This window comes from Hydractinia symbiolongicarpus, chromosome 13 (genome assembly GCF_029227915.1).
Source record: "Hydractinia symbiolongicarpus strain clone_291-10 chromosome 13, HSymV2.1, whole genome shotgun sequence".
Taxonomy (NCBI): domain Eukaryota; kingdom Metazoa; phylum Cnidaria; class Hydrozoa; order Anthoathecata; family Hydractiniidae; genus Hydractinia; species Hydractinia symbiolongicarpus.
The window spans coordinates 21,013,500-21,029,125 of record NC_079887.1 but is presented as its reverse complement, the minus strand read 5'-3'; the positions used below and the strand labels follow the sequence as shown (position 1 = coordinate 21,029,125).

The 15,626-nt window shown below is 33.1% G+C and overlaps 2 protein-coding genes across 5 annotated transcripts in view; one reads left to right on the top strand and one right to left on the bottom strand.

Moving 5' to 3' along the window:
- LOC130623560 (syntaxin-1A-like) overlaps positions 1–15,626 on the top strand; it is an 87,191-nt gene that overhangs the window by 65,677 nt on the left and 5,888 nt on the right. Inside the window, exons 2-10 of one of the 4 annotated variants that reach the window (XM_057439056.1) lie at positions 10,364–10,467; positions 13,092–13,187; positions 13,606–13,780; positions 14,006–14,082; positions 14,186–14,294; positions 14,477–14,550; positions 14,786–14,875; positions 14,948–14,995; positions 15,418–15,528. In XM_057439056.1, the coding sequence (XP_057295039.1) occupies positions 10,438–10,467; positions 13,092–13,187; positions 13,606–13,780; positions 14,006–14,082; positions 14,186–14,294; positions 14,477–14,550; positions 14,786–14,875; positions 14,948–14,995; positions 15,418–15,528 (810 nt within the window). In that variant the 5' untranslated portion in view covers positions 10,364–10,437. Of the gene's footprint in view, positions 1–9,282; positions 10,468–13,091; positions 13,188–13,605; positions 13,781–14,005; positions 14,083–14,185; positions 14,295–14,476; positions 14,551–14,785; positions 14,876–14,947; positions 14,996–15,417; positions 15,529–15,626 lie in introns of those variants that run through there. The other 3 variants (XM_057439057.1, XM_057439055.1, XM_057439054.1) reach the window with 3 other exon arrangements.
- On the bottom strand, positions 2,575–6,464 carry LOC130623564 (ubiquitin-conjugating enzyme E2 L3-like). Its single transcript, XM_057439060.1, has 5 exons — positions 6,320–6,464; positions 4,279–4,374; positions 3,616–3,693; positions 3,283–3,391; positions 2,575–2,898 (listed from the first exon to the last, which is right to left on the bottom strand). Exons 1-5 carry the CDS (start codon positions 6,344–6,346, stop codon positions 2,744–2,746), a joined length of 465 nt encoding a protein of 154 aa, XP_057295043.1. The 5' UTR covers positions 6,347–6,464; the 3' UTR covers positions 2,575–2,743.

Sequence of the window (15,626 nt, the reverse complement as noted above, 5' to 3'; positions counted from 1 at the left end):
GTTTCATTTTTTATATAAAGTTTTTTGCATATCTAGCACAACTATTTTTGTTGGTAGATATTTCTATTTTGTTTGCGTTTATAGTGGTGTTTGTGATATTTTTGAAAAAACTTATACAATTTCTGTTTTATATTCGTGTCATTTTTCACATTTTCTATCATCTACACATAGAACTCCTGCTCCATCGCTGTGATCTACGAACATTCTTATAGACCGTAGTGTGAGCAACGTTTTCGGTAGTAGGCTAGTTTTATATGGCCTTTTTGCAGATGGAAGATTTCTTTTGTTTGTTAATATCCAAATTACCTGATACGTTTTACCTCTCCTCGAGAAAATTTGTGCTATATAAATTTTGTTAACATTTGGAAAAAAAGATTAATCGTTGAGCCTTTCGCTTTATTCCCTGTGCCACAAGGTGTGTATAAAAACTCATTCTGCTTCAAATATCAAGAGAGCGTGGATTTTGTTCGCAGAAAAAGCTGAGTGTTTTGGCTAATTATAAATAAGCGTATCATTACCATAAAATGAAGCTCGAACACGAGCGTGAGGATGGGCTTAAATAACACTATGCTTATAAAAAACTTCTGTTTTAAAACCAATATTATTTCATGTCACTGGCGACTGATCAAATGTAATCCCATGCCTCCGATTGAAAGAAATGTCACCTGCTGAATCGCTTTCTCAAAACTAATTCGCCCAAATTCTTATGGTCTATGAATAACCATGCTTGAATATTCAAGAAGATGTGCATGGTTATCTTGGGCGGGGGAAGTTATAGATTGTCAGGTGTATGGAAACAATCTTTTGCAAATTTGCGATTGCTGCAAGGCACAGTTTTTCTTGTTATTTCTGTAGCCTTAATATTAATATTTTTTTTGGAATGGTTAAAACAATTAGTTGTGTTGTCCTGATTTGACTTTTGATGTCGGTTTTATCAACAGGGGCTTCATAAGAAGAAAGTTGCACAGTGGATGTCACGATAGCATACGCACAGTGTGTGCAGCAGCGCATGTGGTCGTTTGGAGTCGATTGACTTTTTGATGGGACTTTAAATGGGTTACCTTTTAATAGTTCTAGGTGAGTAACAGTTGGTTCTCAATAAACAAAATGTTCAAAACAAACTCAGTTATTGGCACATCTGGAAGTCGAAGTGGTTTTGCTACCACTGGGCTTATTAACTTGCGCACAAACTGGTACAACTCGCAACTAATGGACTCATCAACTTGTATGGAGTTTAATTCCAGAGATTGTTTGGGTTGACAACAATTTTATGACTCCAAATAGTTTGCTGATTGTCTTCTGGAAGAAGCTGCACTAATTTTTAAAGCAGATTTCTTACAGACTGGTATGCAGCGTTTGAATTTTTGCCTGGTTTGATGAACGTCAAAGGGAAATACCATGTGTCTGGACTCATGTCTTCCTTTAAGCTAATTGCATTATTTAGTGAGATAGCCTGCAGGTTCTCTGCTTGGATAGCATCAATTTTCATGCAGTGATAGAGAAATTATTACTAAAAATTATTACTAAGCAAAAAAGTGGGGTGGGGGGGGGGGGCTCTGAAGTCCCCAGCCCCCTTAGTGGCGCCGCCCCTGTTGCTATTTTAGTCAGTTTTTAAGATTCCAATATACATAGGATTTATAAATTGATGTGGTTTTCAGGATAACTGGGTGACTTCTCTGTCGTATTTTGCAGGCTAGAACAGTAAAAACCAACTTTACAAATGGGATTTTCAAGTCCACACTTTAACAAAAAGCTACTGTACCGCTAGATGAAGCCCGAAGTGAAGTTTAAAAAACGGTATAAGGTGCCAAATAATTGTAGGGTTGCGGATTTATTCTATACTATATCCTTTGAAAGCAATCTGAACACCAGTGTCTGCACAACCAACGTTTCTCATTTCTTCAACTGTCTTTTAGCCGGAAAATAACTTTTGGATTCGCTCGCTTTTGATACTCCCCCATGGAGAATTCTGTGATTTAATGGTGGATTCGCTTGCTGTTATTACTACCCCTTGGAGAATCCTGTGAGTAAAAAGTGAATTCGCTCGCTGTTGCTACTCTCCCGTGGTGAATTTTATGAGTTGACCAATTAAATGAACGCTTCCGTTATTAATATCGCTTTCTGCTCAAATGTTTACATTTTATTCGTGCTGGTGTAATGTTTATAAAGGAGTAATCTCTCAGAATGGAAATTTCTCGACGTAGGGATGATAGATTTTTCTTGCTTCATAATTCTATATTTATGAAATAAATTTTATTAATAAAATTTTTGTGCAATCTAATTTTCGCGGGAAGACGTCAAGCATTTTCATAAACACGAGTTGTTGAGGAATATCCAGAAAATGACAATGTGTATTTGGACTTATTTTTGTCTAAAAAGATTTTACACGGCAAGGACACAAAAAACAAACTAGTTCTAACTTTCCTCATACGCTAAACTGAATTAGAAAAGTAAAGACAAAGTAGTGAGAATGAAAAGCCTATTGAAACCAACATTCGAAGGTGATTTTTTTCTAGACTTTTCTAAACTGTCAATACACAACGAGCTTGTGAAAAAAAATAAAAAAAATTCGCGTACGGGACGAAAATTAAAACATATTAGAATGAAAATCTACAATGTCAATAAAGGTTCCTAGTTTTATACGATTCTTCAATTACATTCTTAGATTGTTGATGTCTTTACCAATTTCCAATGAAGTTTTCGTTTGTACAATAAAGTTTATTTAAAAAAATCCTGCATATCACTATTCTTGCGGCCTTTGTTCTGCATACTTTTTAGTGTATTCTTCGGCTGTTTTCATGAATTTCTTTTTATCTTTGGTGTATTCTTCTGCTAGATCGCCTCGCAGAGGATGTTCTGGTTCTGGATCAGATATCAAAGCTGCTAAGGCATGAATCACTAGAAGAAATGAAAACCATCAGTTAACAAAACAAGGGTGTGGAAAGGCATCGGTAAAAATTGCTTTTGTAGTGTGCAGTCCAGATTGGTTGGAAGCAGGGGTGACACAACAAGCACTTTATTTTCAACGCTTGGTCCACAAAATACTTATCTTTTATTTATTTGTTTCACTTTCAATGTTTTGAAAGGTGCTCTCAAACGCAAATATATTATAAGTGTTATTATAAAAAATTATTACTCAAAGTTTTACACCATGTGACACTTAATTTTATTAATAGATTCGTTCGCTAACTTTTTATTTAAATAAGTGAATGTAAAACTATCTTTTTAAGGGGGTGGGCAACAGCGTAGTTTGACAACCTTGCAATTCACAAATACACGTACCTTGGTCGGTTTTCGTGGCAGGTTTCCAATTTTCAGGAGAAATTATTGGGAGACATACTTGGCCCTTCTCGTCAATATTTGGATGATAGATTTTTGTTTTAAATGTGATCTAAGAACCAATTGCAGAGAATCAATATATGGCATGGTGATTGTGTTAAAAATACAGATTTACAGAAAAAAAAATACAAAATACAAAACTTAGGCAAAAGTACGTCACAGATTTTGATTTAACTAAGAAGTTTCATCAAACACATCAAAAACGTCAAACAGTCGTTGCAACATTTTACATCAGTTACACAACAAACATGTAGCAGGCAAAGAAACCAAACTTACTTTCGGTGGTTTGAATGGATACTCTGCAGGAAAAACAATCTCTATTTTAAATGCACCCTTGTTATATGGAGGTTCCTCCTGAAAGAAAAAAGCACCACAGAGATATATACTTAATAAAAAAGCGCCTACCTACATCAAGTTTTAATTTTATTGACATAATTTTTATAGAAACAGATAGACAAGTATGCCTATGGAAACAGATAGACAAGAATGCCTATATTTTGTTCAAGAACAGAAAACTAAGGCTGATATTGAACTAAGCTTGCTTATTCGTCGGTTACGAACTAGTACAACAATTAAGTCAATTATACAGCATCTTAATCAGAGAATTGAAGTGTTCTTTGGTGCTACATTAAAAATGTTCATTGAATTTGTGAAGGAGGGTTGCAAAAGATGGAGAGGGAAGCATGCATTCTGTTCAGTGTTTGTTAGTTTAAGAGCACAGAAATATGTCTAAAGTACTTTACTTATTTTCTAGATTTGTAGTCTAATTTTTTGAAAAAACACTATACCTCAAATTTTATTGCATTGGCAAGTTTATCAGCAATACCATTAGAACCTACATGGGGATAGATTTTTTTCACTAAGGGTTTTAAAGGTTTTAGGGAGGAGTGGTCACACTGACTATCTGTTGTCAAAAATGATAAACAAAAGTAAACTTACAGTACATATTTTTCCTTGCCAATTTAGAATATTAGATTCATCAACTTGAATATCCCTAAATATTTTTTGTCCAGAGTCTTTGATGGATTCAAGTTCCTATAAATCAATACAAAAAATGTTCAAAAAACTTTGCCCTTGTGACAGAAGAATTATTCCCTCAAAAGCAGTCATATTTGCCGATACTCATTTGGAAAAAAATTACACTTGCCAAATCATTCCACACCCAACATATTTTTGTTGACTATACAAGGCTATGTATTAACGGTATAAAAAGTGAAAGAACCAGTGTGCTGAATAAAAATTTTTGCAGAAATTATTAGAGTGAAACACACAATTCTGCACTTTTTTATTATCACGCTATTTCTATAATAATGCGGAGAGTGTGTCTGTGTGTCTGTAACAGGCAAAGTGGATGTGTTTATTTTATTTTAATGTTGCAGAAAAATGCATGTCTAATATGTTAAACTTTCTGACATTACGGCGCGGCGAAAATAACACTACTTTAACGTCAATATCCTATATTAAATTAATGAAGCCATCACCTTGACCTAAAACTTAGCCAGGAGACCCAGCGTAATTTTTCTTACCACTGGGAAATCGGAGTAGTTAAGGTGGGAAAAATCAAAATCAATTTTTAAAAGCAAATTCTAGTATTTCTTACTAAACTTTTATATGCCTTCACAAAAATTGAACTGCATAGAAAATATTAGCTACACTGCAAATACAATAAACAAGTTCAAATATTAAACACCATTTGGACCTCCACCCTCATCCCTTATTCCCTGTCTATTATTTTGTCATTCGTTTTCAGCAAGGAAGAATATTAATCATTGGGTAAGTTCTCTTGGGTGTGTCAGTCATGTTAGATATAGGTGTGTATACGTAACAAATATTTGGCTAGATTCACCTGGCTGGCCCTATTTTGTGAAACAAAATATTTTTGATATACAAAGTCAGAAAAGCTAGAATGACAAATAAATATCATAAAATATAATTTTAAGTTATCAATAAATATATGAGTTGTTGATGAGTTGTAATCTTCTCTTTTTTAGAGTAGATTTTCATCATTCCAGTTGTTTTTGAACTTGATTTATAAGCTGTTTATACATTTTGTCTGTATGTACGTAATCATTTAATATTTTGTGCACTTCAAGCATTGACCCATAGCTGACAAAAACAGCATGTTTTTCTGAACAAATAAAGTACTTTTCCACAACTGGAACAAAATTTGTAACCGGCAAGTTTAAAGAGGTGGATTAAGTGGGATTATGTGAAATTTAAACATAATGGTTGCAAAGGACCACACGCTTTTGATTGCTTTATTCTGTAAAAATGAGGGTCCTAACTCAAAAAAAATTCTGCCTATATAAAACTATATATTATTGTATCAAATGAAAGACACAAACTCAGTGTTTTTAGCTAGGTATTAAGTTCTATGATAAAAAATTGTTGCTTTACTACAACCAAAATTTTTTTAATTTTAAAATGGATTTTTTCTCTAAATGCTGAACTTAATTATAATTTTTGTAGTGCTCCAATGAGTTGGCTCACACTACACCTGATATTTTCGGATTCGATTAACATCATCAAATTGATCGTTAGAACAGGATTTAATTATGTAATTTTTTTAAATTTAATAAAAATTTGACCGTGATATTTAATTGCAGTTAAACATTTTCACTGCAGTTAATTTGCACATATATTACTTCATTGATAAAACATTAAATGTTCAGCTACTTAGCTATAGCTGCAGTTGTATTATGTATAAACATTAAAATTCGCATGTTCTCTTATGTTGGTCAATTTTGTTGCAAACAATCAGCATGTTAATTCAAATCTGAAAATTTGTCTGCCGCAGATCATATATTTACATCTTTCATTTTCCCTCACTTACTTCTGCATATATTTGTCAATTGAAGAAGATAAGTAATTTTTATATGCCCTGTCAAAACATACATCAAGGGAAATTTGTGTTGCAATACATGCACTAACAACAAAAACAACAAGAAATCAATAAGGAAATAAATTAAAACTAGCAGACCTTAGCCAACCTTCTTGTGGCTGCCATCTTGGTAGGGTAGAATGGAAAGCTGAAAAAGAAACTTAGACTGGATTACGCCTTACATGGTTCTGCGGCAAATGAAGCAAGTCCTTCATTTATGATGTTTTATATATGCGTTTAACCGTTCTTAATAGATGCACGACTATAGCTATATGTTTCGCGAACAAAACCATCGACAATCTCGTTCTGATACTTTTCTAATAAGAGTCATAACACGTCCCCGGGCATTCTTATTCTTATTAAGTTTTAAGGTACGTCAAGGTAACTAAACTGATAATACTTTCTATTTGTGATAGTCGATTTCAATGTATAAAAAAGTGTAATATTTTTGTCTAACCCGGGCTGTTTTTTCTATAAACTGTTGATGTGACCTGTTATGCTCTGACGATCTATTTATCAGTATTAGATAGTAGTAAATCTAATTATCAGTAGGGTATAAAAATGATATTTTATTAATTACAAATTTATACACAGGATTCAAGAAGTGAAACTCCGAGTGAGGGCGTTTTATTTTTAGCTACAGCAGCAAAAAAAAAGCGATGACTCATAATCGCCCATTCTGGTTGCTACAAAAAATAAATAAGTAAACTTATGCGTAGGGCTCTGATTACAAAAATTCCAAGGCTAGTTCAAAATGCTGCGCAGTGATGGCTGGATAAAATGGGAGTTGTTTGCTACCACTTGGCTAAGCTATAGCTAGCTTTAGGAGGTTTCCTTGTATATATTTTTAAAATGCATGTAACTTTTTCCTATACAATTTTCATTCACAACAGACGTTAGACTTGCTAGCTAGGTACATATAAAACCACTTTCTGAAAACGAAAGGAGGGACTGTTGTTTCTTTTATGTTAGCTATATATATGCTGAAGTGCCATTTTAGATTCGATTTGCCAGGCAACCTTTTCTGTAACTTATTTAAATTTTTAGAAAAATAACAAACTATTTTCAGTTACTTGAACTCAGATTTTCTGAAATAAAAGCAATCCTATTTATCAGCTAGCTGCTGGCTAGAATTTTAGCTAGCGTATACCGTCCTAATTCCGTGATTATCTCAACAAACAACTCTAGCAACGATCTGGCAACTTCCTCGTTTTGTCTATATATAAGCCATCCCTAAAAACAACTTTGTAAAAATGCTGGCGAACAAGAAGGAAGGCAATTGCGTCAGGGCCGAGCGAAAAAGAATCCGCCAAAAACGTCCTATGTGATTTGCGTCTTAATTCTGTGATGTGTTTTTCCAATGTGAGATCCACTGGAGTTATTTCTTAAGTCTATTTTATAATTAAAATTGTTGCAATACTTTGGTTGCGACTTCTCTGAGATCAAGCTAGTAGCTGCTTGGAACATCTGCATGTACCTTTTAATGATGCTTAAAAACAGACTTGTCATTGGGAAAACTTGGTGACGCGAATTACCAAAATGGATCTGTGGAGGAGAGCACACATGGTAATATTTTAAAAAAAATATTATCCAGCCTAGTCCAGTTTCATAATAATATAGGGTTGTTTGGCATTTAATAAATGATTACAATAATAACAGTAGATAAAAATGTCATACCCCCTCGCAAAAATTTTCTCATGTTTGATCTACCCCAGTGATGTTTGAGGTTTCTATTCCGTAAAGTACAGGTTTTGGTGCCAGTGAAAATGGTAATATAATACATCATGGACGTAAGATATAGCCAGCCATTTTTGTCAGTGAAAAGAGAAAGCTACGGAGAAAGTTGAAATCATGGAATTAAGACGTTCAATAAATTTGGTCAGTATACACTAGCTAGTTAGCTGCTTGTTTTAGCCAGATTAAATATGCAATCTTGTTTGAAAACAGGATTTTAAACGATTGTTCCATTTTAAATCTCTTTTTACCAGTTAAAGATGCCAATGAATATATGAATTTCTGCCTGACATTTACTTTTCATCAGTAAGTTCTTTCAGGCCTGGCATAAGTGACAGGAGAAAATCTTACATAGTGACATTGTTAAGGTTTACAACTATTATCGAGTATAGATGTTCATGGTTTCTGAAATATTTTAATTCACTTGAAGTATGCACATGCAAAAAATATAAACAAAAGATTGCGACATTCGAAATAAAGTGATAAAAAAACACTAATGCTAAAATTGGTAAAGTCTGCTCTTAAACAGAGAAGATAATGAAAAACAATTGAACACATTTTCAAACTTATATATTCCTAAAAATCTATAAATTAGTGTGAATAGCCAATTTAGCCAATGTGGTCCTTCTTTTCTTACCTGTCAGGATATGGGACTTTGTAAACATTTGCAACTCATCTATTATATCTTTGTGTAAAACAATTGACCGAAAATAACCTCACTTCACCTGCTTTTTCTTCCTTCCAAGCAATTGTTAGAGTAAAAAGAGCTTTCCACTGAAAAATGTAAAAAAGGAATTCATCTATGAGACAATCTGGTTAAAAACACAGGGTACTGTAACACAATCATTAAAAATATGTTATGTCTGCGTCCTCTGATCAACCATATATGGTATGGAAAACCTTGGTCAGTGAGTTGAAAAAGCGAAAGAAAGCAAGTCTCGACAAATCTCCCAAACTCGATATCGTAATATTTTAACATCTCACCAATCACAGCTAGAAGTTTTTTTGTTTTGTCTTTGCCAATCAGTTTTTTTGGCTCCCTAACCTGTCCCCTAGGATCTTTCCTGCCAAGGAACACTCCATTATCATAAAAAACCCTGGGGACAAATTAAGTGGTGCAGTTGTTTTGTGGTCCTGCAAACAAATTTACTTTTTCTGATCCATGGGGAAAGTGCAGCCGGCTAACTCATTTGCTGCAATCTTGGCATATTTTTAAACACTTGGTAGGACCTGGCCTGAATATCTGAATATTATGGTTCGATTATTCGACATAATGCATCTGGAAATTGTCAAATTTGAAGGGTTTTCCTGTCTAATTTTCTACAATATCATTTTAAACTAAGTACTGAACTAAATGTTTTAAATTCATACAGTAGCTTTATGACAGTTTTATAAAAAAAATATGCAATGTTTAGTCCAATGTTTAGGTGTTGGGTGTTGGAAGAAGTGTTACTTGCAGGATAGGTTCCGCTTGGAAAAAGTTCAGGGAGTTACTTCGAGTCTTGTCAATTGAGGTAAAAGGTAGGTTGTATGAGGCCTGCGTAAGAAGTTTTATGTTGTACGGGAGTGAGACATGGGCAGTGAAGCAGGAAGATCTTGACCGTTTAGAAAGGAATGATATGAGAATCGTTAGGTGGATGTGTAACGCCAGTCTGAGAGACAGAAAGAGTTCAGATGAGCTAAGAAGCAGGCTAAGTATCCACAGAATTAAAGATGTTATCCAGATAAGAAGATTGAATTGGCTGGGGCACTTGGAAAGAATGAAGGAGGATAATTGGGTAAGAAAGTGTAGGGACTTGATAGTCCCTGGGGCAAAGCCCAGAGGCAGACTGAGAAAGACTTGGCAGGAGGTTATAAGGACAGACATGATACAGAGGAAGTTGAGTTTAGATCTAACACAGTCTAGGTCAGATTGGAAGAGGGTCATTAATATACCCTGTCCAACCCATGCTAGCATGGAAAACGGACGTTAAGCTGAGAATGATGATGAGGCTTTGTCAAAAAAGGTTATCTGGACTTCCCCAAAGCTTACAACCCAACCTAAGTTTAGAAGGATTCAATCAAAGTCCTGCTATTTACTTACAGCAAGTCTGCAGAGTAAAAAAGGTTAACCTGTCATTTAAGTTCAGCAAAATTTATTTCAGTTAATCGACTAGCATTAACATAACCAGTAAACTTGTGACGGAATATATGTTTTTCCTATGTAAAATATTACTTTCATCACAAATTATCTCTATTGTGAATGTTTTACATATATTTTTGAGTTTATAATTTAAAAGCTATATATTTGCAACACAATGACATACTAATAGTTGTGTTGGATTTTAATCCCTGATCCCAAATGTTGTTTTTTGCAAACCATGGACAGAAAACAGAATTTCTAAGCTATGATGTATTTCTTTTTTTTTAGTAACAGTAAAATAGAGATGCTTTCTGGCTTTGGAGATTAAACGTTTGTAAAATTTAACTTCCAATATACAAAGATGAAGGACAGATTAGCAGAGTTGCGTGAGGTATGTATAAACAACTAGTTGGCCTTAATAGAGTAACAGTTCAGAGAGATTTGAAACCCAGGAAAAAATAGGATTGAAAGTTTTCACTTATCTTTGTTTCACTTCATTAGAACAAAATCAGGTCAATACCTATCCGATTAAGACCCAAGGCACTATTACATACTTTGAAATAAAACAAATGTGAAGCAACCTAAATACCAGGTTAGATTCCAAGTTGCCTATAAAAGAATGTCTATGCATGTTTTTAACCGTCCATTCATTAACCATTTTTTTCTGATGTTTTTTTTTATAAAATGAATTTCTAAATGTCTGTTTATTTTTGTTTTAAATTTCTAAGCAGAAAATTGTTATTTAATCAAATAGCATATCAACAAAAAGATAAAGTTTAGTATTCTCAAACTAATGCTAAAAAATTGTCATTGTCTCATTTTTTTTTCCTCTGTGAATAGGTAATGGCCTAAAGGATTGAACATAGTTAAATGTGACGCAGCATAAGCGTTAAAACCAGCTTTTCTCAAAGAAATTTAGGCATTACATGCACCAAACAAAGTTGTCTGCAAACATAAGTTTTGCAAGGTTTATTTTCAGGTTGTAAAATCTATATAATAATACGGAAAGTGTGTCTGTGTGTCTGTAACAGGCAAAGTGGATGTGTTTGTTTTCCTTTGATGTAGCCAAAAAAAGTATGTCTCAAATGTCAAATTTGCTAACATTACGGTGCAACGTCAATGCATTTAGACTGATGTCAATTTGTTTAAAATGATTGGTTAAGCCATCACATTGCACTTAAAACTTTGAAGCCAAATAACTTGGAAACGAGGTGGTGACATCAATTATTTTTCACCGCATGGGTAACTAGGGACCACCTGGGACCAATTTGGGTAAGTTTCCCAAACCTGGGTCACCGAACCCGTTTGGGAATGAACAGGTTGATGACAACCTTTAAACCCTAATATCTCTGCAACAAAAGTACACGATCCTATACATTTTCTTCATCAGCGTTTTAAGATCTATGCGACAAACCCTTATATGTCATTATTCGCTCATCAAAAGCACATGATCATATATATTTTCTGGAACAGCCCTTTAAGCTCTACACAATAGATTAATTATTTTTTTTGTGGATGGGTTGCTGACGTCATCAAAATTCAAATAATGCTTCTTTTTCATTTTTATGTGCTTTATCAACTAGTACTTAAAATAACGATGAAATAAGTCACAGCTTTTTATGGATAAAGACAAACATCAACAAGTATGCAGTTTTACGACAATACATTTCATAGGATCTGAAAGCATACTTTTCTTCCTCATCATAAAAGCACGTAAAAATAATGTCCAGTAGCTATGTCTAACACCTTCAGTTTTAATTTGAGGTACCTTCGAAATAAGAAATTTAAATAGACAATATTTAATATTACAAAGCTAACAATACTAAGAATGAATCATTACTTAAAATAATATTCTGTATTGTCAAAGGTTTTTTTATTTATTAATTATTTTTTTTAGCTAGTTTTATAAGTTTAATTTTCCAAAAGATGACCACAAAAAGATTACAATATGTGTGTGGGGTTCGTACATGTGATCACACCACTCCCACAAAATAGTCTAAGCCAAAAAGCGTTAGGTTAGATTTTGCCCTTCAGATTAATATTGTTGGCAATCATGACTATAAAACAAAGTTAAGATGAAGAGTTGAAATCTTTTGAAAACTTCAAGTGATTATAAGCACCAACTACCTATAACTAAATGCTGGAGGATTTTTATGAATCATCTACTTTATAACATCGTGCCACAAACGCCAAATATTTCATGTCTTTGGTAATAAAGCAGCTGTTTCTCTTTCGCTAGGAATAAATACACTTGACTTTTCACCAGTTTTTTTTCACTTCTCTGAAACTAAATACTAAAATCAGTCCTAAACAAACCTTTTTACATTTTATAAAAGATATGTGTCATATTTAATTTCGAAACTGACACTGCAGAACTGCTATTTTACCTCTTACCTGAAAAAATTTAATAAGAAAATAGGGAATTAAGGTTTTTTAAAGGTAGTTGTGAAAACAAATACCTAAATCTTTTCTTACGAACAAAACTGCCACGTTTTAGATTTTCACAATGTTAATTTGAAGGGCTGTTTAATATTTCTTTTCTTTAAACAGACATTTTTTTTGTATAATTGAATAATTTATAAAGTGTTTCCTTTAATATTTATATATTGCGTGTCATCTTTTCTTACTAACTAGCTGCTGCTGTCTTATTTATCTATATTATAATAACGTATACGTCTGCCAGGCGCACATTGCTGTTTAAAAAGGATGGACATGGATGCGTGGATGTTTTCACGGGGACACAGACTAGTTTAATGAAATTTCCTAATGCCATAAGGATTGTTAACGTAATCAGATAAATTGTTCAGGTATTCAGATAAGTTGTTCAAATCACAATATAAGTTTCATGATATATTGCAATAGATGGTGATGCTCACGATTCTTGCAATTTTGATCTTTGCAACAGCATCCTTCATCATTCATGTCACACACCATCAGTGGTCCGCTTTGTTAAGTGTCTTGGTTTAAGTGCTGTAAATGAAAATTTAAAACTTGACTTTGGACTGATTTTTTTAGGCGCGAAATGATGACCAACCACCTGATTATGAAGAAACAGTGATTGATGTTGAAGCACATAAGAAGAATCCTTTTTTAGATGACTTCTTTAGTCAGGTAACAAAATTTCAAAGTGTTTTGGTTTGATCATTCAAAGAAGCATTGTTACTTATCAGCCTATAAAGTGCAATTTATTTCTAGTTTTTATGAAGTCACTTCAGAGAAACATTGAAATCCAAAATTTACTTTCTTGACATTAAAAAACAGGAATGTAATTTAGACAGATGAGGCTAAATAACATGGAAACAGGTGGTTTCATCCCCTCCAGGATAACTAGGGACTACCTCAGACCAAAATTAAGTCAATTCTTCAAAGCTCGCCACACTGCCCTAATAAGAATTGATGTCTTGATTATGTCTTCAAAAAATTTTCGATATCTGCGTAACTATTCCTTGAAAACACACGATCCTACACAAATACACTATCTGTACCTCTTTTATAGAATAACTAATCTCAATACCTTTTAAAATTACAGGTTGAAGATATTCAACAAAATATAAGAGAGATTCAAGAGAATGTTCAAGACATTAAAAAAAAGCATAGCACAATACTATCAGCACCACAACCTGATGACCGTGTAAAAGAAGAGCTTGAACAGTTAATGCAAGAGGTACAAAAATGTGCCAACAAAGTAAAGGCGAGTCTCAAGGGTAAGTCTTCAGGTACTGGAAGATATCTGTGAACGTTAGAATCTCCCAATAGCAGCAGCTTAAGTAGAAGAAGCTAAACTGTTCTTTTCAATGTTGTATAGCAATTTTCCAATAAAACATGTTAAGGAAATCGAGGATTTGGTCTATCCAAGACGGATATCAAATCAAACAATTACTGTACATATATATTTAAAGTTTGATTAAAAATCTATGTTGTTACTTCAGGTATGGAAAAGTCCATAAAGGATCAAGAAAGTGCAAATCGTGGTAACTATGCTGATATCAGAATTAAAAAATGCCAGGTTAGTACTAGCTGATCTAATGTAAGATATGTACTCTTTGCAATAACTCTTTGTTTTTTTTCAATTATCTAATTTGCTATTATGTTCATATCTTTATCCTTAGCATTCTACTCTGTCAAGGGAATTTGTTGAAGTAATGTCAGAGTACAATGAGATACAAAACAAATACAGAGAACGTTGCAAAGATAGAATAAAACGCCAACTTCATATTGGTGAGGTTTTTTTATAAATAAGTTTTTCGATAATGTGTTTATATTTGCATTATTGGTGTCCTTATCTCGAAGGATTTCCATTACTGCATTGCTATTGTTTGAACTTTCTACATATAAATGTTATTATCTACGGTTGTGTGCAATTCCAATATGTCATAAGGTTTTGCAATTGTTTTTTTTAGCTGGCAAAGCAATGGATGACGATGAACTAGAAGAAATAATTGAAGGTGGCAATCCAACTATTTTTACACAAGGGGTAAGAACAATCTTAATAACAACAATAAAATAACAAAAAACACCTCTGTTGTGTTAAAATTATATGCAACGTAAAAAATTTACGTAGATAAAAGTATTTCTTGTCATAACAACTACCTGATGTTTCCATGTTACTTATTCTTCATTTTGAGTTTGTTAAAAGACTGCTTTCTTCTTCCATTTGACTTAGGAATAATGTTCTTTAAATTATTATAAATTATTTGATAATATTTTAGATCATCACTGATACGCAACAAGCCAAACAATCTCTGAAGGAAATTGAAGCTAGACACAATGACATTATGAAGCTTGAAGATAGTATTAAAGTTAGTTTTCAAACTTATTTTATATTTTCTTTTTGATATGCAATGTTTGGTAACAATAGTGTTTGTTTTTAGCAACTGCATGAGATCTTTACAGATATGGCTATTCTTGTTCAAAGTCAGGTGAGTGCACTAGTACCAACGACTGTACATGTAGATGCACATTGTACTTTTACTTCAATGACACTGTTTATTATCATTTGTTGTTGAATGTTTATGTTGATCCGAACATCCGCAATAATTGTAAATTTTGAAAGTAATCATGTTTTACTTAAAATTTAGATAAGTACTTTTCTATATTTAAAGCTTATCTATTACAGACATTCTAACTAATTTTTCTTAAAAAGTCAGAACGAAGCTTTTACGTCAATTATTTTGATGTTTGTAATTTTTGTTATGTTACTGATTGTGCATTAATATTAGGAAACAATATAATTATAAAGTCTCAACACCTTAACACGAGATACAGTTTGTTTTTCCAAATTACTTTTCATAAACTTCAAATTGTGTTGTTAGTTGATCCTTTTTCATTGATCTAACTTTAGGGTGAAATGATTGATCATATTGAAACTAATGTTGAACAAGCTGCAGAATATGTACAGCGAGCAGTAGTAGATACGAAAAAAGCAGTTCGGTATCAAAGTAAAGCCCGCAGAGTAAGTCCTTTTAAAGCTGGTCCTCTTTAAAGATAATATGTGATTATATAAGGTTGAGCAAAAAAAGACTCGGCTGTTTTTTCAAGGAAAATAATGCA